This window comes from Anomaloglossus baeobatrachus, chromosome 2 (genome assembly GCF_048569485.1).
Source record: "Anomaloglossus baeobatrachus isolate aAnoBae1 chromosome 2, aAnoBae1.hap1, whole genome shotgun sequence".
Lineage (NCBI taxonomy): Eukaryota > Metazoa > Chordata > Amphibia > Anura > Aromobatidae > Anomaloglossus > Anomaloglossus baeobatrachus.
The window spans coordinates 729,689,171-729,716,122 of NC_134354.1; the positions used below are offsets into that span (position 1 = coordinate 729,689,171).

Below are 26,952 nucleotides of genomic sequence, written 5' to 3' on the forward strand. Positions count from 1 at the left end.
TCCCCAGCATCAGCCTCTCTGTCCCCAGCATCAGCCTCTCTGTCCCCAGCATCAGCCTCTCTGTCCCCAGCATCAGCCTCTCTGTCCCCAGCATCAGCCTCTCTGTCCCCAGCATCAGCCTCTCTGTCCCCAGCATCAGCCTCTCTGTCCCCAGCATCAGCCTCTCTGTCCCCAGCATCAGCCTCTCTGTCCCCAGCATCAGCCTCTCTGTCCCCAGCATCAGCCTCTCTGTCCCCAGCATCAGCCTCTCTGTCCCCAGCATCAGCCTCTCTGTCCCCAGCATCAGCCTCTCTGTCCCCAGCATCAGCCTCTCTGTCCCCAGCATCAGCCTCTCTGTCCCCAGCATCAGCCTCTCTGTCCCCAGCATCAGCCTCTCTGTCCCCAGCATCAGCCTCTCTGTCCCCAGCATCAGCCTCTCTGTCCCCAGCATCAGCCTCTCTGTCCCCAGCATCAGCCTCTCTGTCCCCAGCATCAGCCTCTCTGTCCCCAGCATCAGCCTCTCTGTCCCCAGCATCAGCCTCTCTGTCCCCAGCATCAGCCTCTCTGTCCCCAGCATCAGCCTCTCTGTCCCCAGCATCAGCCTCTCTGTCCCCAGCATCAGCCTCTCTGTCCCCAGCATCAGCCTCTCTGTCCCCAGCATCAGCCTCTCTGTCCCCAGCATCAGCCTCTCTGTCCCCAGCATCAGCCTCTCTGTCCCCAGCATCAGCCTCTCTGTCCCCAGCATCAGCCTCTCTGTCCCCAGCATCAGCCTCTCTGTCCCCAGCATCAGCCTCTCTGTCCCCAGCATCAGCCTCTCTGTCCCCAGCATCAGCCTCTCTGTCCCCAGCATCAGCCTCTCTGTCCCCAGCATCAGCCTCTCTGTCCCCAGCATCAGCCTCTCTGTCCCCAGCATCAGCCTCTCTGTCCCCAGCATCAGCCTCTCTGTCCCCAGCATCAGCCTCTCTGTCCCCAGCATCAGCCTCTCTGTCCCCAGCATCAGCCTCTCTGTCCCCAGCATCAGCCTCTGTCCCCAGCATCAGCCTCTCTGTCCCCAGCATCAGCCTCTCTGTCCCCAGCATCAGCCTCTCTGTCCCCAGCATCAGCCTCTCTGTCCCCAGCATCAGCCTCTCTGTCCCCAGCATCAGCCTCTCTGTCCCCAGCATCAGCCTCTCTGTCCCCAGCATCAGCCTCTCTGTCCCCAGCATCAGCCTCTCTGTCCCCAGCATCAGCCTCTCTGTCCCCAGCATCAGCCTCTCTGTCCCCAGCATCAGCCTCTCTGTCCCCAGCATCAGCCTCTCTGTCCCCAGCATCAGCCTCTCTGTCCCCAGCATCAGCCTCTCTGTCCCCAGCATCAGCCTCTCTGTCCCCAGCATCAGCCTCTCTGTCCCCAGCATCAGCCTCTCTGTCCCCAGCCTCAGCCTCCTCCAGCACGCCGTGCTCCTCTGCCGACACTCACACACCCGATCGCATACACTCACGCACACACACATTGACGATATTGCACATACGCGCTCATACTCACAACATCCGGAGATACCACATGCTTCTGGCCATGTGATCCTCCGGCAGGTCCTGGAAGCTCACAGCACAGTATCGCCGCCGAGAAGCAAGCGATATCCCAGGATGTTGTGAGTATGTGGATGCGATGTGATGTGTGTGTGAGAGTGAGTGTGATCTGATGTGTGTGTGTGTATTTTCCGCCACTGCAGGACCTTGATGCGCTGGTAACTATGCTACCATGGTTACCAGCATATCTCGTCCCCCGCTCGCACGGGAGCCCACACCAGCATATGCCGGCCAGCCCCAGCAATGCGAGGGTATGTGTCGGCTGGTTTGGCGGCGTACGCTGATGTGGGCTCCCAGGGGTACAGTACTCACCTGGTAGTCGTGGCTCTGTGACCGTGTCGGTTCGGGGAATGCGGGGGGGGGTGGGGCCAGAGCTAGCGTGCATTGCGTGAGGGGGGCGGGGCGTGGCCGAGTTGCCAATGCCTGCAGGGTGCCGAGGCGAGAGGCCAATCTGTGGGGGGGGGGCGCAGCCTGGGCGAGCGGCCAATCCGTGCGGGGGGGCGGGGCCATGGCGAGCCCAGCGGCCAATCAGCTTTGTGACACAATTTTGGAGCAAGACAGACAGACAGACAGAATAAGGCAATTATATATATAGATATTATCTGTATAATGTATTATATATAATATTATAATATTTTTTTTTCCTGACAATGGGGCTTGTTTTTGTATATTGAATTTTTTTTCTCCTATGCCTTTTTACCTCTTACATATGTTGTTTTTTTTTTTTTTTTTTTTTTGTTGTTTTATCTTGATTGGACTTTTTCCCAACAGTGCCAAATAAGTTTGTTTTTATATCTGTATTTAATTGTTCAAAAATTCGATATAGTTAAATGCGTGGTATATGTGTATATACACTACAGTTCAAAAGTTTGCGGCCACCCAGAAAATTTTGTCTTTTCCATGAAAAAAAAATCATACTTTTATTTATCAAATCAGTTGCATAATGAATAGAAAATATATTTCAGAAATTGACTAGGTTAGAAATAATTTTTACCTTATTTTTCGGACTATAAGACGCATTTTTTTTACCCCCAAATGTAGGGGGAAAAAGAGGGGTGCGTCTTATAGTCTGAATGTGGCTGCGGGGAATAAGGGTGCTGCGGTGGAGCGGGTCATCGGCGGCACGAGCAGGCTGTAGCAGCGCCTGCCGTGACCATGTGGGCCCGCTCATTACATATGCACGCCCGTCCTCCCGCCCATCATCCCTCAGCGCTGAAGCCGGTGCTGACAGATGGGCGAGGGTTGCGCGCCTAATTAACAGCCGGCCCGCATGATCACCCCTGACAACTACAGCCTGGAGTGATAATGTGCGGCTGTATACACTGCCCCCCCGCACATAATCATCAGCACGGGGCGCAGTGAATATTACGCTATACTCACCGGTCACTTCCCTGGAGCATTGCAATCTCCCTGTCTGTGCCGGACAGCTGATCTGTGTAGAGAGCGGTGAGCACAGCAATGACGTCATCCCTGTGCACTCCGCTAGTTTCCACGCAGGTCAGCTGACCAGCAGACAGGAATAGGAGCGATGCTACAGACAACGGTGACTGCTCCAGTCCATGCAGATCAGCGGCGCTGCTGCCGCCACAGACAGGGGGTGGAGCAATGCTGCATGGAGCATGGAAAGGTGAGTATAAACGTTTGTTGTTGTTGTGTTTTTGTTTTTTTTGTTTTGTTTTTTTTTTTGTGTGACACAGGATACATGCCATATAGCAGGATGGATGGGGCCATAATATAGCAGGATGGATGGGGCCATAATATAGCAGGATGGATGGGGCCATACTATAGCTGGATAAGGGCATATACCAGGATGGGGTACATATATACAAGGATGGGGATTTAGAAAAAGCCTTCACTATCAGTTTTACAGAGATGTGACCACTGTTGCAGAGTAGTGAACCACCCCTTAAAGCAATATGAGACTTTGTGTGGAGCTTTCTCAATTCCTGAGCTTCTTTCTTCAAGGCAATCCAGCAAAGGATGCGTCCTATATCAGGAAGAGGTTAAAGCTAATCTGTCTCCAAGTATTACACAACAAGCTGTATACTTTAGTAAATACATTTTAGACCTGATGGGGCTGATGTATTTAGTTTCAAAAATGATTATGCAGCTATCCTGACAATGCTTTTCAAAGCTGACCTCAATCTCAGCCCAGCTAGTCTGACCGCTCCTCAGTGCCCCTCCTCCCTGCTGCTGCTGAGATCTCACACTTCTCAGTACAAGCTGCAGCGGTCTGTCAGGCCGGGTGAGCTGAGAATGCATGTGGACTCCGTGAGATCGCTCACCATGGTTGGATAAATATGAATGACAAACTACACAGCCAGTCTGACCTCTATCATTTTTTGTATCAGATCTATTTATTAATGTATGCAATTTTTATTGTCAAATCTGGTGACCAATTCACTTCAAGTAAGGGCTTACAGCGAAACCGGGTGGTAGGGTGGGGACTCATTGCTAAAAATCACAACAGTTGATGTATGGAGGGGATTTGTTCTGTGAGAAGATTCACATTTGTGCACCATCAGATTATTTTGTTTTCTAGGAACAGCGCCACCCTTGGCATTAGGCTGTCCCTAGTATTGCAGCTAAGCTCAATTGAAAAAAAAAAAAAAAAAAGTGGTGGTGCTGTAAAAAAAAAATTAAACCCTGATGCTTTTCTAATTTTAGACGACCCCTTTTAATATTGCATGATTTGTTGCAGGCACCCAGAGACCTTCAGTAGCTCAGGTGTGGTTTCTTTTTCAGAGCTTTTCGACAACTATATGCAACAGGACGCTCATGAATTTTTAAATTACCTGCTCAATACGATAGCCGATATATTACAAGAAGAGAGAAAGCAGGAAAAGCAGAACGGCCGCATACCCAACGGGAACATCGATAATGAGAACAACAACAGCGCTCCAGACCCCACCTGGGTGCACGAGATCTTTCAGGGAACGTTAACGAACGAAACCAGATGTCTTACGTGTGAGACGGTGAGATTTTTCTTTATATTTTTTTTTTAACTTCTGAATGGTAAAATTATGGAGCTTTACATGTAGACGGAAGTCACTCATATAACGCACTCAAAGGCCAGTGTTCATTTGACACTTGTGTTCTGAAAAGTAGAGTGTCCGAGCAGAAATGCGGGAAAACACAAGGAAAGAAAGTGTCTGTGCAAGGTCTTGAAGTTCTGGCCTAAGTATAGAAGGAAACAACAATGATGGGGTCAAAATGAAAACATCACTGTTTTTCGTAGGGCATCAATCGCCATGTTGTCAGCCTGAAAGGTAACCGATCAGACAATGCACAAGCTGTGAGCAGTGTGAATCGCAGACTGGTATAGAAACGCTGCTGAAGATATACTTTAAGTCTTAAACGCCGCTCCTGGCCGGCTTTTCCCAGGGCCATTACAGGTAATTGATAAGTCTCTACCTTGTATGTACATATTGGGTGACTTATCAATCACCTGCAACAGCGCTATGAAGAGGGGCAGAGACTGAATAGTCAAGTTTCCTGAACCATGTGGAGTACACATCTGTTAGACACACACACACACCCACCCACGCGCTCTCGCTCTCTCTCTCTCGCGCTCGCGCTCTCTCTCTCGCTCGCGCTCTCTCTCTCTCTCGCTCGCACTCTCTCTCTCTCTCGCGCTCTCTCTCTCTCGCTCGCGCTCTCTCTCTCTCTCGCGCTCTCTCTCGCTCGCGCTCTCTCTCTCGCTCGCGCTCTCTCGCGCTCGCGCTCTCTCTCTCTCGCGCTCTCTCTCTCTCGCTCGCGCTCTCTCTCTCTCGCGCTCTCTCTCTCTCTCGCTCGTGCTCTCTTGCGCTCTCTCTCGCTCGCTCTCTCTCTCTCTCTCTCTCTCGCGCTCTCTCTCTCGCGCTCTCTCTCGCGCTCTCTCTCTCGCTCTCTCTCTCTCTCGCGCTCTCTCTCTCGCTCTCTCTCTCTCTCTCGCGCTCTCTCTCGCGCTCTCTCTCGCTCTCTCTCTCGCTCGCGCTCTCTCTCGCTCGCTCGCGCTCTCTCGCGCGCTCGCTCGCGCTCTCGCTCGCGCTCTCGCTCGCGCTCGCTCTCGCTCGCGCTCTCTCTCGCGCTCTCTCTCGCTCGCGCTCTCTCGCTCGCGCTCTCTCTCGCGCGCGCTCTCTCTCGCGAGCTCTCTCTCTCGCGCGCTCTCTCGCTCGCGTGCTCTCTCTCGCGCTCTCTCTCGCGCTCTCTCTCGCGTTGTCTCGCGCTCTCGCTCGCGCTCTCGCTCGCGCTCTCGCTCGCGCTCTCTCTCGCTCTCTCTCGCTCGCTCGCTCTCGCTCGCGCTCTCTCGCGCTCTCTCTCGCTCGCGCTCTCTCGCTCGCTCGCGCTCTCTCTCGCTCGCGCTCTCTCGCTCGCGCTCTCGCTCGCGCTCTCGCTCGCGCTCTCGCTCGCGCTCTCTCTCGCTCGCGCTCTCTCTCGCTCGCGCTCTCTCTCGCTCGCGCTCTCTCGCGCTCTCTCTCGCTCGCGCTCTCTCTCGCTCGCGCTCTCTCTCGCTCGCGCTCTCGCGCTCTCTCTCGCTCGCGCTCTCTCTCGCTCGCGCTCTCTCTCGCTCGCGCTCTCTCTCGCTCGCGCTCTCTCTCGCTCGCGCTCTCTCTCGCTCGCGCTCTCTCTCGCTCGCGCTCTCTCTCGCTCGCGCTCTCTCTCGCTCGCGCTCTCTCTCGCTCGCGCTCTCTCTCGCGCTCTCTCGCTCGCGCTCTCTCTCTCTCGCTCTCTCTCGCGCGCTCTCTCGCGCGCTCTCTCGCGCGCTCTCTCTCGCGCTCTCGCTCGCGCGCTCTCGCTCGCGCGCTCTCGCTCGCGCGCTCGCGCTCGCTCGCGCTCTCTCTCTCGCGCTCTCTCTCGCGCTCTCTCTCGCGCTCTCTCTCTCGCGCTCTCTCTCTCGCGCTCTCTCTCTCGCGCTCTCTCTCGCGCTCTCTCTCTCGCGCTCTCTCTCGCGCGCTCTCTCTCGCGCTCGCGCGCTCTCTCTCGCGCGCTCTCTCTCGCGCTCTCTCTCGCGCTCTCTCTCGCGCGCTCTCTCTCGCGCGCTCTCTCTCGCGCTCTCTCGCGCGCTCTCTCTCGCGCTCTCTCTCGCGCTCTCTCTCGCGCTCTCTCTCGCGCTCTCTCTCGCGCTCTCTCTCGCGCTCTCTCTCTCGCGCTCTCTCTCTCGCGCTCTCTCTCTCGCGCTCTCTCTCGCGCTCTCTCTCGCGCTCTCTCTCGCGCTCTCTCTCGCGCTCTCTCTCGCGCTCTCTCTCGCGCTCTCTCTCGCGCTCTCTCTCGCGCTCTCTCTCGCGCTCTCTCTCGCGCTCTCTCTCGCGCTCTCTCTCGCGCTCTCTCTCGCGCTCTCTCTCGCGCTCTCTCTCGCGCTCTCTCTCGCGCTCTCTCTCGCGCTCTCTCTCGCGCTCTCTCTCGCGCTCTCTCTCGCGCTCTCTCTCGCGCTCTCTCTCGCGCTCTCGCTCGCGCTCTCTCGCTCGCGCTCTCTCGCTCGCGCTCTCTCGCTCGCGCTCTCTCGCTCGCGCTCTCTCGCTCGCGCTCTCTCGCTCGCGCTCTCTCGCTCGCGCTCTCTCGCTCGCGCTCTCTCGCTCGCGCTCTCTCGCTCGCGCTCTCTCGCTCGCGCTCTCTCGCTCGCGCTCTCTCGCTCGCTCTCTCTCGCGCTCTCTCTCTCGCGCGCTCTCTCTCGCGCTCTCTCTCTCGCGCTCTCTCTCTCGCGCTCTCTCTCTCGCGCGCTCTCTCTCGCGCGCTCTCTCTCGCGCTCTCTCTCTCGCGCGCTCTCTCTCGCGCGCTCTCTCTCGCGCGCTCTCTCTCGCGCGCTCTCTCTCGCGCGCTCTCTCTCGCGCGCTCTCTCTCGCGCGCTCTCTCTCGCGCGCTCTCTCTCGCGCGCTCTCTCTCGCGCGCTCTCTCTCGCGCGCGCTCTCTCTCGCTCGCGCTCTCTCTCTCTCGCTCTCTCTCGCGCGCTCTCTCGCGCGCTCTCTCGCGCGCTCTCTCTCGCGCTCTCGCTCGCGCGCTCTCGCTCGCGCGCTCTCGCTCGCGCGCTCGCGCTCGCTCGCGCTCTCTCTCTCGCGCTCTCTCTCGCGCTCTCTCTCGCGCTCTCTCTCTCGCGCTCTCTCTCTCGCGCTCTCTCTCTCGCGCTCTCTCTCGCGCTCTCTCTCTCGCGCTCTCTCTCGCGCGCTCTCTCTCGCGCTCGCGCGCTCTCTCTCGCGCGCTCTCTCTCGCGCTCTCTCTCGCGCTCTCTCTCGCGCGCTCTCTCTCGCGCGCTCTCTCTCGCGCTCTCTCGCGCGCTCTCTCTCGCGCTCTCTCTCGCGCTCTCTCTCGCGCTCTCTCTCGCGCTCTCTCTCGCGCTCTCTCTCGCGCTCTCTCTCTCGCGCTCTCTCTCTCGCGCTCTCTCTCTCGCGCTCTCTCTCGCGCTCTCTCTCGCGCTCTCTCTCGCGCTCTCTCTCGCGCTCTCTCTCGCGCTCTCTCTCGCGCTCTCTCTCGCGCTCTCTCTCGCGCTCTCTCTCGCGCTCTCTCTCGCGCTCTCTCTCGCGCTCTCTCTCGCGCTCTCTCTCGCGCTCTCTCTCGCGCTCTCTCTCGCGCTCTCTCTCGCGCTCTCTCTCGCGCTCTCTCTCGCGCTCTCTCTCGCGCTCTCTCTCGCGCTCTCTCTCGCGCTCTCTCTCGCGCTCTCTCTCGCGCTCTCTCGCTCGCGCTCTCTCGCTCGCGCTCTCTCGCTCGCGCTCTCTCGCTCGCGCTCTCTCGCTCGCGCTCTCTCGCTCGCGCTCTCTCGCTCGCGCTCTCTCGCTCGCGCTCTCTCGCTCGCGCTCTCTCGCTCGCGCTCTCTCGCTCGCGCTCTCTCGCTCGCGCTCTCTCGCTCGCGCTCTCTCGCTCGCTCTCTCTCGCGCTCTCTCTCTCGCGCGCTCTCTCTCGCGCTCTCTCTCTCGCGCTCTCTCTCTCGCGCTCTCTCTCTCGCGCGCTCTCTCTCGCGCGCTCTCTCTCGCGCTCTCTCTCTCGCGCGCTCTCTCTCGCGCGCTCTCTCTCGCGCGCTCTCTCTCGCGCGCTCTCTCTCGCGCGCTCTCTCTCGCGCGCTCTCTCTCGCGCGCTCTCTCTCGCGCGCTCTCTCTCGCGCGCTCTCTCTCGCGCGCTCTCTCTCGCGCGCTCTCTCTCGCGCGCTCTCTCTCGCGCGCTCTCTCTCGCGCGCTCTCTCTCGCGCGCTCTCTCTCGCGCGCTCTCTCTCGCGCGCTCTCTCTCGCGCGCTCTCTCTCGCGCGCTCTCTCTCGCGCGCTCTCTCTCGCGCGCTCTCTCTCGCGCGCTCTCTCTCGCGCGCTCTCTCTCGCGCGCTCTCTCTCGCGCGCTCTCTCTCGCGCGCTCTCTCTCGCGCGCTCTCTCTCGCGCGTCTCTCTCTCGCGCGCTCTCTCGCGCGCTCTCTCTCGCGCGCTCTCTCTCGCGCGCTCTCTCTCGCGCGCTCTCTCTCGCGCGCTCTCTCTCGCGCGCTCTCTCTCGCGCGCTCTCTCTCGCGCGCTCTCTCTCGCGCTCTCTCTCGCGCGCGCTCTCTCTCTCGCGCGCTCTCTCTCTCGCGCGCGCTCTCTCTCTCCGCGCGAGAGAGAGAGCGCGCGAGAGAGAGAGCGCGCGAGAGAGAGAGCGCGCGCGAGAGAGAGAGCGCGCGAGAGAGAGAGCGCGCGAGAGAGAGAGAGCGCGAGAGAGAGAGAGCGCGAGAGAGAGAGAGCGCGCGCGAGAGAGAGCGCGCGCGAGAGAGAGCGCGCGCGAGAGAGAGCGCGCGCGAGAGAGAGCGCGCGCGAGAGAGAGAGCGCGCGCGAGAGAGAGCGCGCGCGAGAGAGAGAGCGCGCGCGAGAGAGAGCGCGCGCGAGAGAGAGCGCGCGCGAGAGAGAGCGCGCGAGAGAGAGAGCGCGCGAGAGAGAGAGCGCGCGAGAGAGAGAGCGCGCGAGAGAGAGAGCGCGCCTCTCTCTCTCGCGCGCTCTCTCTCTCGCGCGCTCTCTCTCTCGCGCGCGCTCTCTCTCTCGCGCGCGCTCTCTCTCGCGCGCGCTCTCTCTCGCGCGCGCTCTCTCTCGCGCGCGCTCTCTCTCGCGCGCGCTCTCTCTCTCTCGCGCGCGCTCTCTCTCTCGCGCGCGCTCTCTCTCTCTCGCGCGCGCTCTCTCTCTCGCGCTCGCGCTCTCTCTCTCTCGCTCGCGCTCTCTCTCTCTCGCTCGCGCTCTCTCTCTCTCGCTCGCGCTCTCTCTCTCTCGCTCGCGCTCTCTCTCTCTCGCTCGCGCTCTCTCTCTCTCGCTCGCGCTCTCTCTCTCTCGCTCGCGCTCTCTCTCTCTCGCTCGCGGCTCTCTCTCTCTCTCTCGCTCGCGCGCGCCGCTCAACCTTGGTATTTAGAGCAAACTTTATCTAAATACCAAACTATCTGGATTTCAAATTCTAATAGGCTAGATCCTTCTTCCCAGAAGTATCACTTAGGGAGGCCACCACACACCTCATGTGGTCGCCCAGTCCTGTGGAACCTGGAAAGTTCAGATGACTTGGGGCCTTGATGCTTAACTTCTTTTTTGATGGCTCAGCAAAGTAAGGCTGCACTCACATTAGCAGTATTTTACCGCGAAGCCGGATCCGTTACAAATGCGTTTCAGTTCCATTAATTTCTAATGGAATCACGGCAAGATGTGATCACATGCGGTTGTGTATGATGCATGCATCTGCATGTGACCGCATCTTGACGCGATTCCATTGGAAGTGAATGGAACTGAAACGCATTTGTAACGGATCCGGCTTTGCGGCAAACTACCGCTGATGTGAGGTGAGCCGTAGACCTACTGCCAGATTTCCTCACAGATCTCAGCTGCTTCCTAGAGGGCTTCTCAGGGGTCACTTAATAAGCTTATTGTAAGGGGCACTGTAAGGGACAGCACTCCACTTAACTTTACATACCACATATATCCCTGTCAAGATAGACTGAGAGAGCCCTGGAGATCATGCAAATATCCTGCTTCTATCAATATTTCACAAACAGCTACTGCCCCCAATCAGGATATGCTGTTGACAAAAGATTGATGGGCTAGGTGATGGCTGCTTTCACTACTAGGCTAATTGGGAAACTCTCAGTGAGGGCTATAGTATATACACAACAGATTCCAGCTTATGGAATATGTATACCATGGCATGGTCACTGCCAAGCTCCACAATAACTCGAGAAAAAGCTGACACCACCAATCGTTCGTACAGGCTGATTGGACACATGCTACAGGTATTGTATGGCTTCAGATATGTGGTTTATAGCTAACAAAGCTATTACAGTTTAAATATTTTAACCCAAAAGGTAGGCAGTGTTTCTAAAAAAAGAAATTACGCAAAATATGGGACAAAACAATACGGTATATATGATTACATAACATAAAAAGGATAAAGAAAAGTACTTGTCCTGTGGTTGCAGGTGTAGGACAATTCTCTTTTTGGAGAGATGCACTCCTGTAGAAATATGGGACAACCCTACACAGAAGTGTATCTTTCTGATTGAACAAGGATCATAATTTGGAATTTGCTTTTATTAACACAAGTTACACCCACACACCTCCCTTCTGGTGACTCATAAGGGTGCTTTCACACACCCAACATTTCGCCTGATTGTCAGATCCGGCACACTCCAGTACAGTGCAATACAGTACAATGGCATCGCGGCAAGCTCCTGTCACATGCTGTCATGTGACCGGAGCTTACCGCGATGCCATTGTACTGTATATTGCACTATACTGGAGTGTGCCAGATCCGGCAGTCCAGCGAAATGCTTGATGTGTGAACCCACCCTAACAGGGCTGGACTTGAGAGAATGATAAGATGCGTCTTAGTCTTTAGAAATTAATGAAATTTCCCAGGCAGGAGAGATTAGTCATCTTTCCTCTTTCTTAGAATTTTTTCTGTTCGTAGATAAGAGACATGGCATAAATGTTAACTATCTAGCAGATATCCATTTGGCAGAACCCCGCCCTTCATCCAGCAACACAAGATGCTGCTTTTGAGTTTACCACTTTATCACAATTCTGAAAACATTACTTTCCTATCTGTTATATCGACGCTATTCATTAAATCGTCAGTTAATAATCTGTATAAGTGTAGACAAAGGTTTCAAAGTTTTGTTGGTTTTCTGTTCAAACTGATGCACTTTTGGGTAAGTTCACACAGTGCGTTTTTCGCGGCGTTTTTGCGCAGTTTTCGGGTGCGTTTTTGCTCAGAAAACTGCATGACTTTGCTTCCCCAGCAAAGTCTGAGTTTTCATTTTTGCTGTCTGCACACAGCGTTTTTTTTCAGCTGCATTTTTGTGGTGCCACAAAAACGCAGCATGTCAATTATTCCCGCGTTTTTCACTGCGCTTTTCATCCATTGAGTGCAATGGGATGTTGAAAGACGCAATGAGAAACGCAAATAGCTGCGTTTCTAAGACCAAAAACACAGCTATAAACGCAGGAGGTGGGTAGTAAAGTGACATGTACAGGAAGAGGATTCCTTCTGTCAGTAAATACAGAAGCGTGAATCCTCCCGGTACCGTCACCGCCGCTTCCACCTCCCGTCCTGTGCATGTCAGCTGTCGTGCGGCGTCATGTACGGGCAGGAGGTGGAAGCGGCTGCGAAATCAAAAGTGAACAGTAGAAAAAAAAAAAAAAAGTTATACTCACCTGTCTGCAGACTCCCGGTGCCATGCCCGCTCCCATCTCCTCCCGGTATCGCCGCTCCGTGTGTGTGCAGTCTCCCCGGGTACGTGTGCCTGCAGGATGCAGGACCTGGCGATGGATCACCTGATGCAGTCACCTGACGCATCAGCTGATCGTAAGTCTCGGGCTGACGCTGGCGCCCGGCCGGCTTCATCTATCAGCGGATGCGTCAGGAGACTTCATCCCTGATTACCGGCAGACAATTGGGTGTATAGCTTCTGCCTCCGGAGGCCACACAAAGTTATTACACTTTAAAAAGTGTAACCCCTCCCCTCTGCCTATACACCCTCCCGTGCATCACGGGCCCATCAGTTTTATGCTTTGTGTTGAACGAGGCACACATTCACGCAAGCGCCACATTTTAGTCAGCAGCAGCTGCTGACTTTATCGGATGGAAGAAAAGAGGGCCCCTCACAGGGCCCCCGGCATGCTCCCTTCTCACCCCACTTGGGTCGGCGGTGCTGTTAAGGTTGAGGTACCCATTGCGGGTACACAGGCTGGAGCCACATGCCGTTTTCCTTCCCCATCCCTTAGGGGCTCTGGGAGAAGTGGGATCCTAGCCGGTCACCAGGCACTGGGACCGGGCTCCCTCCGCAGCCCCTGTGGGATCCTGACGGACAGGAGTCTGGATGTCATCAGGGACAGGCCCTGCTTCTTTGAGGTACTCTGTGTCCCCTTGGGGACGGCGCATAGAGCGCCTGTGGATCGGACACTGCAGCAGCTGCGCTGTGTTTGGGGCCGCCGGGACTACCGCGCCGACCGTGCCTGTTTGCCGGCCGCGCTTATAACTCGAGTCCCCGGCTTTTGCGGCCTAGTACCGCATATTCCCGCCCCCGGGCCTGCCAGTCAGGGGCAAGGGCGGGACGCTAGACTTAACGTCAGCGGTGAGGGCTGGAGCATACTTAGTATCCTCCTCCCCCCTCACTGAGCACTGTGGGGCACCAGATTCCCGCACTTTTTAAGGCACGCCCACGGCTCCCTCCTCCTCACAGAACGCTGGCAGCCATTATTACATCGCTGCTGCTGGAGGAGAACTTCTGAAAGAGCTCATAACGCTGGGAGGCCCAGGCAGGGAATCTGGTGGACACACAACCGCTGTGCGCGGTCGGTAAGCCGCACCTGTTACAGGTGCTGGCCCCCCTGGGTGCCGCAGTATATATATATATATATATATATATATATATATATATATATATATATATATATATATATATATATATATATATATATATATATATACTGCATATTGGGTATACATTTGCTCTGCTCGGCTGCAGTATTTGCTTAGCTATATACCCTCACTGTTTGCTAAGAGGAGATAACAGCATGTCGTCTGCAAAAGCAAGGGTGCCAAGGCACAGGCTTATTTTGCAACTTGTACCTCTTGTGCGGCCATGTTACCTGCAGGTTCCACCTACCCTCATTGTGTGCAATGCTCGGCCTCTGTGACACTCACTCAGCCGGAGCCTCAGGCACTGGTGGGACCCTCGGCTCAGGTAGAACCACTGGCAGTTACTGTCCAGGTGGCAGGGACAGAGTTTGCAGTGTTGGCTGAGAAACTTTCTGACTCCCTTTCACAATCCATGGCTCAGTCTATGGACAAATGGTCTGCTAAGATACTGGAAGCTTTGCAGTCCAGACCGGTAACACAGGCCCCGGGCACTGTTGAATCATTGACCCCAGGCCCCCCTCGGTTAGAGCAGCAAACTGCTCCTGAGGTGACACATAGGTCCCACGGGGAGGACTCCGACTCGGACTGTAGTCACAGACCATCTAAGCGGGCTCGCTGGGGACCTTCATCCACTTCATCACGCTGCTCAGGGTCTCAGCATGAGGACTCTCTGGAGGATGAGGCGGACGTTGAAGCTCAGGGCTCTGATCCGGACGGTGCTCTCAATCTTGATACACCTGAAGGAGACGCCATTGTAAATGACCTTATAGCGTCCATTAACCAGGTGCTAGAACTTCCTCCTCCAACTCCACCTGTTGAGGAGTCAGCTTCACAACAGGAGAAACACCAGTTTAGGTTTCCCAAACGTACAAGGAGTGCTTTTCTTCAGCGCTCTATTGGGAGACCCAGACGATTGGGTGTATAGCACTGCCTCTGGAGGCCACACAAAGCAATTACACTAAAAAGTGTAAGGCCCCTCCCCTTCTGGCTATACACCCCCAGTGGGATCACTGGCTCACCAGTTTTCTGCTTTGTGCGAAGGAGGTCAGACATCCACGCATAGCTCCACTGTTTGTAGTCAGCAGTAGCTGCTGGCTATATCGGATGGAAGAAAAGAGGGCCCATATGGGGCCCCCAGCATGCTCCCTTCTCACCCGTGGTGGTGCTTGTAAGGTTGAGGTACCTATTGCTGGTACGGAGGCTGGAGCCCACATGCTGTTTTCCTTCCACATCCCCTGGAGGGCTCTGTGGAAGTGGGATCTTACCGGCCTCCAAGCCCTGAGGCCGGGCTCCATCCACAGACCCAGAGAACCTGCTGGATTTGGAGCGGGAGTGCCGTTCAGGGACAAGGCCCTGCAACTTTCAGGTACTCTGTGTCCCCGGCAGGCACGGACACTCTCAAGGCTTGCTGAGCGTTATAGTGCGCCGGGGACAGTAGCGCTGTGCGCTGGGGTTAGGTCACTGCAGCTTTGCTGAGTGACGTTACATGTTGGGAACTACTGCGCCGACCGCTACTGGAGCGGCGGCGCAGCTGCGACTTGTGGTGCGCCGGGGTCTTTGCGCCGACCGCGCTTTTACGGCGGCGGCGCTTCTAACTTTAGCCCCCGGCTTCTGCGGCCTAGCGCCGCTTCGTTCCCGCCCCTCCCCTGTCAATCAAGGTAGGGGAAAGACGCTGCTCAATTGGCAGCGCCGAGGGCTGGAGCTTATTTACATGCTCCAGCCCTCTCACTAGGCACAGTGGGAAGCAGGCTTCCCGCTCTTCGTCTGCATACGCCCAGGGCCCGCCCCCCCCTCTCCACAAGGACGCCGGCAGCCATTACACATGCGGTCTGGCTGGGGAGAGGCAGCAGGCTCTGGGAGACCCAGACTATAGGGAATTCGGCGACCACACACCCGCTCCTAAGCGGGCGGTAAGCTGCACTTTAGTGCTGGCCCTACTAGTGCCTCAGTGTTATATTAGTGTACTTTTTTTCTTAGTACCATATATATATATATATAGTTGCACTGTAAGGTCGCTTCTTGGCTGGACACCCTGTACTGCTCTGAGGAGGCAGCAACATGTCATCCGCAAAACGCAAGGGTGCCAAGGCACAGGCTGTGTACACTGTTTGTACTGCATGTGGGGCTGATCTACCGGCAGGCTCCAAAGACTCACATTGTATGCAATGTTCAGTCCCAGTGGCACTTCGTCAGCCAGAGCCTAATGTGGTGGTAGCCCAGGCAGAGACGCCTGTGAACCCTGCCCCGGTGACGGGGACAGACTTTGCAGTTTTTGCTGATAAAATGTCTGTGACTATGTCAAAAATCCTGGAGACCTTGCAGTCCAGGCCAGTTACTCAGACCATGGACACTGCTGTGTCTCTGCTCTCCGGTCCCCCTCAGTTGGAACTAATCCGTACTTCAAGGGGGTCTCAAGCATCACAGGCTGAAGTCTCTGACTCAGATGACAGTCCCAGGCAGCCTAAGCGAGCTCGCTGGGAAAGACCCTCAACGTCATCACACTGCTCAGGGTCTCAGCGAGAAGAGTCTCTCTGTGATGAGACTGAGGACGGTGATCAGGATTCTAATCCTGAGGCTCCTTTCAATCTGGATGCCCCTGATGGTGACGCCATGGTTAATGACCTTATATCGGCAATTAATAGACTGTTGGATATTTCTCCCCCAGCCCCTTCTGCAGAGGAGGCAGCGGCACAGCAGGAGAAGTTCCATTTCCTGTATCCCAAGCGTAAATTAAGTGCTTTTTTGGACCACTCTGACTTCAGAGAATCGATCCAGAAACACGACGCTCATCCAGACAAGCGTTTCTCTAAACGTTCTAAGGATACCCGTTATCCTTTTCCCTCTGAGGTGGCCAAACGCTGGACCCAGTGTCCAAAGGTGGATCCCCCAATTTCCAAGCTTGCGGCTAGATCCATAGTCGCAGTAGAGGATGGCGCTTCACTTAAGGATGCCAACGACAGACAGATGGACCTTTGGTTGAAATCTGTCTATGAAGCTATCGGCGCGTCGTTTGCTCCAGCATTCGCGGCCGTGTGGGCACTCCAAGCTATTTCAGCTGGTTTAGCACAGGTGGATGCTATCATACATCCAGCGGTGCCGCAGGTGGCGTCCCTAACTTCGCAAATGTCTGCGTTTGCGATCTATGCTATCAATGCTGTCCTAGAATCTACGAGCCGTACCGCTATGGCGTCCGCCAATTCTGTGGTTTTGCGCAGAGCCTTGTGGTTAAAGGACTGGAAAGCAGATGCTGGTTCCAAAAAATGCTTAACCAGCTTGCCATTATCTAGAGACAGACTGTTTGGTGAGCCATTGGCTGAAATCATAAAACAGTCCAAGGGTAAGGACTCTTCCTTACCACAGCCCAGAGCAAGTAAACCTCAACAGAAAAGGTGGCAGTCGAGGTTTCGGTCCTTTCGAGGCTCGGGCAAGGCCCAATTCTCCTCGTCCAAAAGGACTCAGAAAGAACAAGGGAGCTCAGATTCCTGGCGGGCTCACTCACGCCCCAGGAAAGCAAATGGAGGAACCGCTTCCAAAGCGGCTACCTCATGACTTTCGGCCTCCTCCCTCCGCATCCTCGGTCGGTGGCAGGCTCTCCCGCTTTTGCGACATTTGGCTGTCACAGGTCAAGGACCGGTGGGTAACAGACATTTTGTCTCGCGGGTACAGAATCGAGTTCAGTTCTCGACCTCCACTTCGGTTCTTCAGAACCTCCCCACACCCCAACCGAGCAGATGCCCTGCTGCAGGCGGTGGACTCTCTAAGAGCAGAAGGAGTCGTGATCCCTGTCCCCCCTCAGGAACGGGGGCGAGGATTTTACTCCAATCTCTTTGTGGTTCCAAAAAAGGACGGCTCCTTCCGTCCTGTTCTGGACCTAAAACTGCTCAACAAGCATGTGAACGCCAGGCGGTTCCGGATGGAATCCCTCCGCTCAGTCATTGCCTCAATGTCTCAAGGAGATTTCATAGCATCAATAGACATCAAAGATGCTTATCTCCACGTGCCGATTGCTACAGAGCACCAACGCTTTCTATGCTTCGTGATAGGAGACGACCATCTTCAGTTCGTAGCTCTGCCATTTGATCTGGCGACAGCCCCTCGGGTGTTCACCAAGATCATGGCGGCAGTGGTAGCAGTCTTGCACTCTCACGGACACTCTGTGATCCCTTACTTGGACGATCTACTGGTCAAGGCACCCTCTCAAGAGGCATGCCAACTCAGCCTGAATGTTGCACTGGAGACTCTCCAGGCGTTCGGGTGGATCATCAACTTCCCAAAGTCAAATCTGTCACCGACCCAATCACTAACGTATCTTGGCATGGAGTTTCATACTCTCTCAGCGATAGTGAAGCTTCTGCTGGCCAAGCAGCGGTCTCTACAGACTGGGGTGCAGGCTCTCCTTCAAAGTCAGTCGCACTCCTTAAGACGCCTCATGCACTTCCTCGGGAAGATGGTGGCGGCAATAGAGGCGGTTCCGTTTGCGCAGTTTCATCTGCGTCCACTTCAATGGGACATTCTCCGCCAATGGGACGGGAAGTCAACATCCCTGGACAGGAAAGTCTCCCTTTCCCAGACGGCCAAAGACTCCCTGCAGTGGTGGCTTCTTCCCACCTCATTATCACAGGGAAGATCATTCCTGCCCCCATCCTGGGCAGTGGTCACGACAGACGCGAGTCTGTCAGGGTGGGGAGCAGTGTTTCTCCACCACAGGGCTCAGGGTACGTGGACTCAGCAGGAGTCCACCCTTCAGATCAATGTTCTGGAAATCAGAGCAGTGTATCTTGCCCTACTAGCCTTCCAGCAGTGGCTGGAAGGAAGGCAGATCCGAATTCAGTCGGACAACTCCACAGCGGTGGCATACATCAACCACCAAGGGGGGACACGCAGTCGGCAAGCCTTCCAGGAAGTCCGGCGGATTCTGATGTGGGTGGAAGCCACAGCCTCCACCATATCCGCAGTTCACATCCCCGGCGTAGAAAACTGGGAAGCAGACTTCCTCAGTCGCCAGGGCATGGACGCAGGGGAATGGTCCCTTCACCCAGACGTGTTTCAGGAAATCTGTCGCCGCTGGGGGGTGCCGGACGTCGACCTAATGGCGTCACGGCACAACAACAAGGTCCCAACCTTCATGGCACGGTCTCGCGATCAAAGAGCACTGGCGGCAGACGCCCTAGTGCAAGATTGGTCGCAGTTCCGGCTCCCTTATGTGTTTCCACCTCTGGCACTCTTGCCCAGAGTGCTACGCAAGATCAGATCCGATTGCAGCCGCGTCATACTTGTCGCCCCAGACTGGCCGAGGAGGGCGTGGTATCCGGATCTGTGGCAGCTCACGGTCGGCCAACCGTGGGCACTCCCAGACCGACCAGACTTACTGTCCCAAGGGCCGTTTTTCCATCGGAATTCTGCGGCCCTGAACCTGACTGTGTGGCCATTGAGTCCTGGATCCTAGCGTCTTCAGGATTGTCCCAAGGGGTCGTTGCCACCATGAGACAGGCTAGGAAGCCCACGTCCGCTAAGATCTACCACAGAACGTGGAGGATATTCTTATCCTGGTCCTCTGCTCAGGGAGTGTCTCCCTGGCCATTTGCATTGCCTACCTTTCTTTCTTTCCTGCAATCTGGGTTAGAAAAAGGTTTGTCGCTCAGCTCCCTTAAAGGTCAGGTCTCGGCGCTATCCGTCTTTTTTCAGAGGCGTTTGGCACGCCTTCCTAAGGTGCGCACGTTCCTACAGGGGGTTTGCCATATCGTACCCCCGTACAAGCGGCCGTTAGATCCATGGGATCTGAACAGGGTACTAGTTGCCCTCCAGAAGCCGCCCTTCGAGCCTCTGAGGGAGGTTTCACTTTCTAGACTATCACAGAAAGTGGCTTTTCTGGTAGCGATCACATCTCTTCGGAGAGTGTCTGAGCTGGCAGCACTATCATCCAAGGCTCCCTTCCTGGTCTTCCACCAGGACAAGGTTGTGCTGCGCCCCATTCAGGAGTTTCTCCCGAAGGTGGTATCCTCTTTTCATCTTAATCAGGATATCTCTTTGCCTTCGTTTTGTCCTCATGCAGTTCATCGGTATGAGAAAGATTTACATTTGTTAGATCTGGTGAGAGCACTCAGAATCTACATCTCCCGCACGGCGCCCTTGCGCCGTTCGGATGCACTCTTTGTCCTTGTCGCTGGTCAGCGCAAAGGGTCGCAGGCTTCTAGGGCCACCCTGGCTCGATGGATAAAAGAACCAATTCTTGAAGCCTACCGTTCTGCTGGGCTTCCGGTTCCATCAGGGCTGAAGGCCCATTCTACCAGAGCCGTGGGTGCATCCTGGGCATTACGACACCAGGCTACGGCTCAACAGGTGTGCCAGGCAGCTACCTGGTCGAGTTTGCACACTTTCACCAAACATTATCAGGTGCATACCTATGCTTCGGCGGACGCCAGCCTAGGTAGAAGAGTCCTGCAGGCGGCAGTTACCTCCCCATAGGGGAGGGCTGTCTTGCAGCTCTAACATGAGGTATTTCTGTACCCACCCAGGGACAGCTTTTGGACGTCCCAATCGTCTGGGTCTCCCAATAGAGCGCTGAAGAAGAAGGGAATTTTGTTACTTACCGTAAATTCCTTTTCTTCTAGCTCTTATTGGGAGACCCAGCACCCGCCCTGTTGTCCTTCGGGATTTTTGGTTTGTTTGCGGGTACACATGTTGTTCATGTTGAACGGTTTTCAGTTCTCCGAGGTTACTCGGAGAGGATTTGTTTAAACCAGTTATTGGCTTTCCTCCTTCTTGCTTTTGCACTAAAACTGGTGAGCCAGTGATCCCACTGGGGGTGTATAGCCAGAAGGGGAGGGGCCTTACACTTTTTAGTGTAATTGCTTTGTGTGGCCTCCGGAGGCAGTGCTATACACCCAATCGTCTGGGTCTCCCAATAAGAGCTAGAAGAAAAGGAATTTACGGTAAGTAACAAAATTCCCTTCTTTTTCGATCACTCTAACTTCAGGGATGCTGTCCGGAAGGAAGCACAGAGCATATCCGGACAAGCGCTTTACTAAGCGCCTTAATGACACACGTTACCCCTTCCCACCTGATGTAGTTAAGGGTTGGGCTCAGTGTCCCAAGGTGGATCCTCCAGTCTCTAGGCTGGCGGCTAGATCCGTGGTATCAGTGGCAGATGGCTCATCGCTCAAAGATGCCACTGACAGGCAAATAGAGCTCCTGATGAAATCCATCTATGAAGCCATAGGTGCGTCTTTTGCTCCAGCATTTGCAGCCGTGTGGGCGCTCCAAGCTATCTCAGCTTGTTTGTCTGAGATTAAGGCGGTCACACGCACCGCTACTCCGCAGGTCGTGTCTTTGACTTCTCAGGCGTCGGCTTTTTCGTCCTACGCCATGAACGCGGTCCTCGACTCGGTGAGCCGTACAGCGGTAGCATCCGCCAATTCGGTGGCAGTCCGCAGGGCCATGTGGCTACGCGAATGGAAGGCAGACTCTGCTTCCAAGAAGTTCTTAACCGGTTTGCCATTTTCCGGCGACCGCTTGTTTGGCGAGCAATTGGACGAAATTATCAAGCAATCCAAGGGAAAGGACTCGTCCTTACCCCAGTCTAAACCGAACAGACCTCAGCAGCGAAAGATTCAATCGAGGTTTCGGTCCTTTCGGCCCTCAGCCAGGTCCCAATCCTCCACGTCCAACAGGTCACAGAAGGGCCAGAGCAACTCTTCGGCATGGCGGTCTAAGTCACGTCCTAAAAAGACCGCCGGAGGAACCGCCCCCAAGGCGGCCTCCTCATGACTTTCGGTCTCCACAAACCGCATCCTCGGTCGGTGGCAGGCTCTTCCGCTTTTGCGACGCCTGGTGGCCACATGTCCAAGACCGATGGGTGAGAGACATTCTGTCTCACGGTTACAGGATAGAGCTCAGTTCTCGTCCTCCGACTCGTTTCTTCAGAACATCTCCGCCCCCCGAGCGAGCCGATGCACTTTTTCAGGCGGTAAACACTCTGAAGGCAGAAGGAGTGGTGATTCCCGTTCCACCTCAGGAACATGGTCACGGATTCTACTCCAACTTGTTCGTGGTGCCAAAAAAGGACGGATCATTCCGTCCCGTTCTAGACCTCAAGCTGCTCAACAAGCATGTGAGCACCAGAAGGTTTCGGATGGAATCTCTCCGCTCTGTCATCGCCTCGATGTCACAAGGAGACTTCCTAGCATCAGTCGACATCAAAGATGCTTATCTCCATGTGCCAATCGCTCCCGAGCATCACCGCTTCCTGCGTTTCGCCATCGGGGACGAACACCTTCAGTTCGTGGCACTGCCTTTCGGCCTGGCGACAGCCCCACGGGTCTTCACCAAGGTCATGGCAGCAGTGGTGGCGGTCTTACACTCTCAGGGCCACTCGGTGATCCCTTACTTAGACGATCTTCTAGTCAAGGCACCCTCCAGGGTGGCATGTCAACACAGCCTGACCATTGCTCTGGAGACTCTCCAGAGGTTCGGGTGGATCATCAATTTCCCAAAGTCAAATTTGACACCGACCCAATCGCTGACTTACCTCGGGATGGAGTTTCATACCCTTTCAGCGATAGTGAAGCTCCCGCTGGACAAACAGCGTTCACTACAGACAGGGGTACAATCTCTTCTTCGGGGTCAGTCACACCCCTTGAGGCGCCTCATGCACTTCTTAGGGAAGATGGTGGCAGCAATGGAGGCAGTTCCCTTTGCGCAGTTTCATCTGCGTCCACTTCAATGGGATATCCTCCGCAAATGGGACAAGAAGCCGACGTCCCTAGACAGGAACGTTTCGCTGTCACGGACAGCCAAGACCTCTCTTCAGTGGTGGCTTCTTCCCACTTCCTTGTCAAAAGGAAAATCCTTCTTGCCCCCATCCTGGGCTGTGGTCACGACGGACGCGAGTCTGTCAGGGTGGGGAGCCGTCTTCCTCCACCACAGGGCTCAGGGAACCTGGACTCCGACAGAGTCCTCCCTTCAGATCAACGTTCTGGAGATAAGGGCAGTGTATCTGGCCCTAAAGGCGTTCCAGCGGTGGCTGGAGGGACGGCAGATCCGAATACAGTCGGACAACGCCACGGCGGTTGCGTACATCAACCACCAGGGCGGCACTCGCAGTCTTCAAGCCTTCCGAGAAGTTCAGCGGATTCTGCTGTGGGCGGAAGCCACAGCCTCCACCATCTCCGCAGTTCACATCCCGGGCGTAGAAAACTGGGAAGCAGATTTTCTCAGTCGCCAGGGCATGGATGCAGGGGAATGGTCTCTTCACCCGGACGTGTTTCGGGAGATCTGTTGCCGCTGGGGAACGCCGGACGTCGATCTAATGGCGTCTCGGCACAACAACAAAGTCCCGGCATTCATGGCTCGGTCCAAGGATCACAGAGCTCTGGCGGCAGACGCGTTAGTTCAGGACTGGTCGCAGTTTCAACTGCCTTATGTATTTCCTCCTCTGGCACTGCTGCCCAGAGTATTACGCAAGATCAGGTCCGACTGCAGTCGCGCCATCCTCGTCGCTCCAGACTGGCCGAGGAGATCGTGGTACCCGGATCTGTGGCACCTCACGGTGGGTCAACCGTGGGCACTCCCAGACCGACCAGACTTGCTGTCTCAAGGGCCATTTTTCCATCTGAATTCCGCGGCCCTCAACCTGACTGTGTGGCCATTGAGTCCTGGCTCCTAGCGTCATCAGGGTTATCTCAAGATGTCATTGCCACCATGAGACAGGCCAGGAAACCAACGTCCGCCAAGATCTACCACAGGACTTGGAGGATCTTCTTATCCTGGTGCTCTGATCAGGGTTTCACTCCCTGGCCGTTTGCCTTGCCCACTTTTCTTTCTTTCCTTCAATCCGGATTGGACAAGGGCTTGGCTCTCTCAAGGGACAAGTATCGGCGCTTTCCGTGTTTTTTCAAAAGCGTCTAGCCAGGCTTCCGCAGGTCCGTACGTTCCTGCAGGGAGTTTGCCACATAGTCCCACCTTACAAGCGTCCGCTAGAACCCTGGGATCTTAACAGAGTGCTGACGGCTCTCCAGAAGCCACCTTTCGAGCCGATGCGGGATGTCTCTCTATCTCGCCTTTCGCAGAAGGTGGCCTTCCTAGTGGCAGTCACATCACTTCGGAGAGTGTCTGAGCTAGCAGCGCTGTCATGCAAAGCCCCCTTCCTGGTGTTTCACCAGGATAAGGTGGTTCTGCGTCCGGTCCCGGAATTTCTCCCTAAGGTGGTATCCCCTTTTCATCTCAATCAGGATATCGCCTTACCTTCTTTTTGCCCTCATCCACTTCACCAATGTGAAAAGGATTTGCACTTGTTAGATCTTGTGAGAGCACTCAGGCTCTACATTTCACGCACGGCGCCCTTGCGCCGTTCTGATGCGCTCTTTGTCCTTGTCGCTGGACAGCGTAAGGGGTCGCAAGCTTCCAAGTCAACCTTGGCTAGGTGGATCAAGGAACCGATTCTTGAAGCCTACCGTTCGTCTGGGCTTCCGATTCCTTCAGGGCTGAAAGCCCATTCTACCAGAGCTGTAGGTGCGTCCTGGGCATTGCGGCACCAGGCTACGGCTCAGCAGGTGTGTCAGGCAGCTACCTGGTCGAGTCTGCACACTTTTACAAAACACTATCAGGTGCATGCCTATGCTTCGGCAGACGCCAGCCTAGGTAGGAAAGTCCTTCAGGCGGCAGTGGCCCACCTGTAAGAAGGGACCGTTGTTTCGGCTCTTTTTTATCGAGGTATTCTTTTACCCACCCAGGGATTGCTTTTGGACATCCCAATTGTCTGGGTCTCCCAATGGAGCGACAAAGAAGAAGGGAATTTTGTTTACTTACCGTAAATTCCTTTTCTTCTAGCTCCTATTGGGAGACCCAGCTCCCGCCCCTGTTCCCTTCGGGCTGTTGTTCTTTTGTGTACACATGTTGTTCATGTTCAATTGTTCTTTGGTTCATGGTATCAGTTCTCCGAATATCCTTCGGATTGAATTTACCTTAGACCAATTTATAAGTTTCCTCCTTCCTGCTTTGGCACCAAAACTGATGGGCCCGTGATGCACGGGAGGGTGTATAGCAGAGGGGAGGGGTTACACTTTTTAAAGTGTAATAACTTTGTGTGGCCTCCGGAGGCAGAAGCTATACACCTAATTGTCTGGGTCTCCCAATAGGAGCTAGAAGAAAAGGAATTTACGGTAAGTAAACAAAATTCCCTTCTTTTTCCTTTTGCACCGATGTATCTGCTGATTGTATAAATGGCGTTTATACAATCATCTGATGTGTGATGTGATTCAGGCACTTGATCCTGACACATCATCTGATCGCTTTGCCTTCCAGCAAACCGATCAGATGATATTGGATCCGGATTGGATGGCGCGGGACGCTGACCCAGGATTACTGCGGAGGGGGGTACTTTATTTCAATAAAGATGGAGTCACTAATTGTGTTGTGTTTTATTTCTAATAAAAATATTTTTCTGTGTGTTGTGGTTTTTTTATCTTTACTAGAAATTCATGGTGGCCATGTCTAATATTGGCGTGACACCATGAATTTCGGGCTTAGGGCTAGCTGATAATACACAGCTAGCCCTAACCCCATTATTACCCGGTGAGCCACCCGGCATCAGGGCAGCTGGAAGAGTTGGATACAGCGCCAGAAGATGGCGCTTCTATGAAAGCGCCATTTTCTGGGGTGGCTGCGGACTGCAATTCGCAGCGGGGGTGCCCAGAAAGCATGGGCACCCTGCACTGTGGATTCCAATCCCCAGCTGCCTAGTTGTACCCGGCTGGACACAAAAATTAGGCGAAGCTCACGTCATTTTTTTTTTTTTAATTATTTCATGAAATTCATAAAATAATTAAAAAAAAAAAGGGCTTCTCTATATTTTTGGTTCCCAGCCGGGTACAAATAGGCAGCTGGGGGTTGGGGGCAGCCCGTACCTGCCTGCTGTACCCGGCTAGCATACAAAAATATGGCAAAGCCCACGTCATTTTTTTTTTTTTTTGTTTGGGGGGGGGGGGCAAAGAAATCCTGCATACAGTCCTGGAAGGAGGATGCTGAGCCTTGTAGTTCGACAGCTGCTGTCTGCTCTCCTGCATACACTATTGGATGGAGGATGCTGAGCCTTGTAGTTCTGCAGCTGTCTGCTCTCCTGCATACACTAGTGGAGAATGAAGGACATATTGAAGAAGGAAATGACATCAGACCTTTTTTTTTTTTTTTGTTCACTGATAAAAAACGCATAAAAACGCAGCAAAAAACGCACCAAATCGCGGCAAAACGCACGCGTTTTTTGCCACGGTTTTTTGACGCAGGTGCGTTTTTGTGCGTTTTTTGCTGCAAAAAACGCACAAAAACACAGCGTCAAAAATACGCAGTGTGTGAACCTAGCCTTTCTTTGCCATTCTTTCCATTCCTGTGCAAACTAAAGACTGGACTCACATCTGCTATCCAATAGAGGATTGTTTTTTAATTACCTGTTTCCAAAGGAGCAAAGGAGGAGGTCAGCTGCATACGGATTATGTAGAAGTAGAGTGTTCGATTGGAAGCTGTAGGTTAATTTCCAAATTGTGATGAAGCTATATTTTAATTAATCCTCTTATACCATTACATTATGACAGCCTCTCTAATGGGGCATTTATACTGCAAAATTATTGTGAATGAAAGCTCCTACTGTAGGAATGCTTATTTTACAATAGTTATGTAGTGTAAACAGGCTGCCGATCACTCGGTGAATAAGTAGAATACTTGTTCATGGGGTGAAATGATTTGTGGGTTTGCACAAAAGATCATCATTCTCGGCAGCACATAGTCTTGTGTTAACAAGAACACTGCTGAGAACAATGGCAGTGTTTGTGCATCGAATCTTCTATTACAGGTCAGTCCACGTGCATCTGAAACTTTGTTGTCCTGTGTAAACTGGATATTAAACGACCGTTGACAAGGTGTAAACAGCTCATAAGTAGGGATTGTGCAAAGTGGTTAATGAGCATCAGTGAGACATTAAATGTGTTCTGTTTTTTTTTTTTTATTTTTTTGCAGATAAGCAGTAAAGATGAAGATTTTTTAGATCTTTCTGTAGATGTTGAACAGAATACATCGATCACGCACTGTTTAAGGTAATTGTCTTGCAGTTTAGGATCCATACAGACTGTACTAATGCGACATTGAGACCACTGACCTGTGCAGCTTAGCGGTTCTGCTGAATGCACTATTGCTCTGTATAGTATACAACGTGTGCAGAATTATTAGGCAAATGAGTATTTTGATCACATGATACTTTTTATACATGTTGTCCTACTCCAAGTTGTATAGGCTGAGAGCCAACTACCAATTAACCCCATTACGACCGCGTTACGTTTTAAAACGGCACCAAAAAAGGGTACTTATTCCTTTCTGCCGTTTTAAAACAGCGGGCAGAAATAAGTGAATAGCGCCCCCCAGCGTCAGAAAATCTCCGGGGTTTCAGCTACCGGGGGGTAGCTGAGACCCTGGAGATCATGATTCGGGCCGGTTTTTCCGGTCCCCAGTCACGTGATGACCGGTATACACCGTATACCAATCATCAAGTTATAGTAAATGACATCGCCGGTAAAAAATGATTTATCTCCCATCTGGCATGATCAA

The 26,952-nt window shown here is 54.2% G+C and overlaps 1 protein-coding gene across 1 annotated transcript in view; it reads left to right on the forward strand.

Annotated features, from left to right (window-relative positions):
- USP12 (ubiquitin specific peptidase 12) overlaps nt 1-26,952 on the forward strand; it is a 129,428-nt gene that overhangs the window by 81,666 nt on the left and 20,810 nt on the right. The window contains exons 4-5 of the mRNA XM_075334631.1: nt 4,291-4,520; nt 26,368-26,444. Of these exons, the coding sequence (XP_075190746.1) occupies nt 4,291-4,520; nt 26,368-26,444 (307 nt within the window). The remainder of the gene's footprint in view (nt 1-4,290; nt 4,521-26,367; nt 26,445-26,952) is intronic.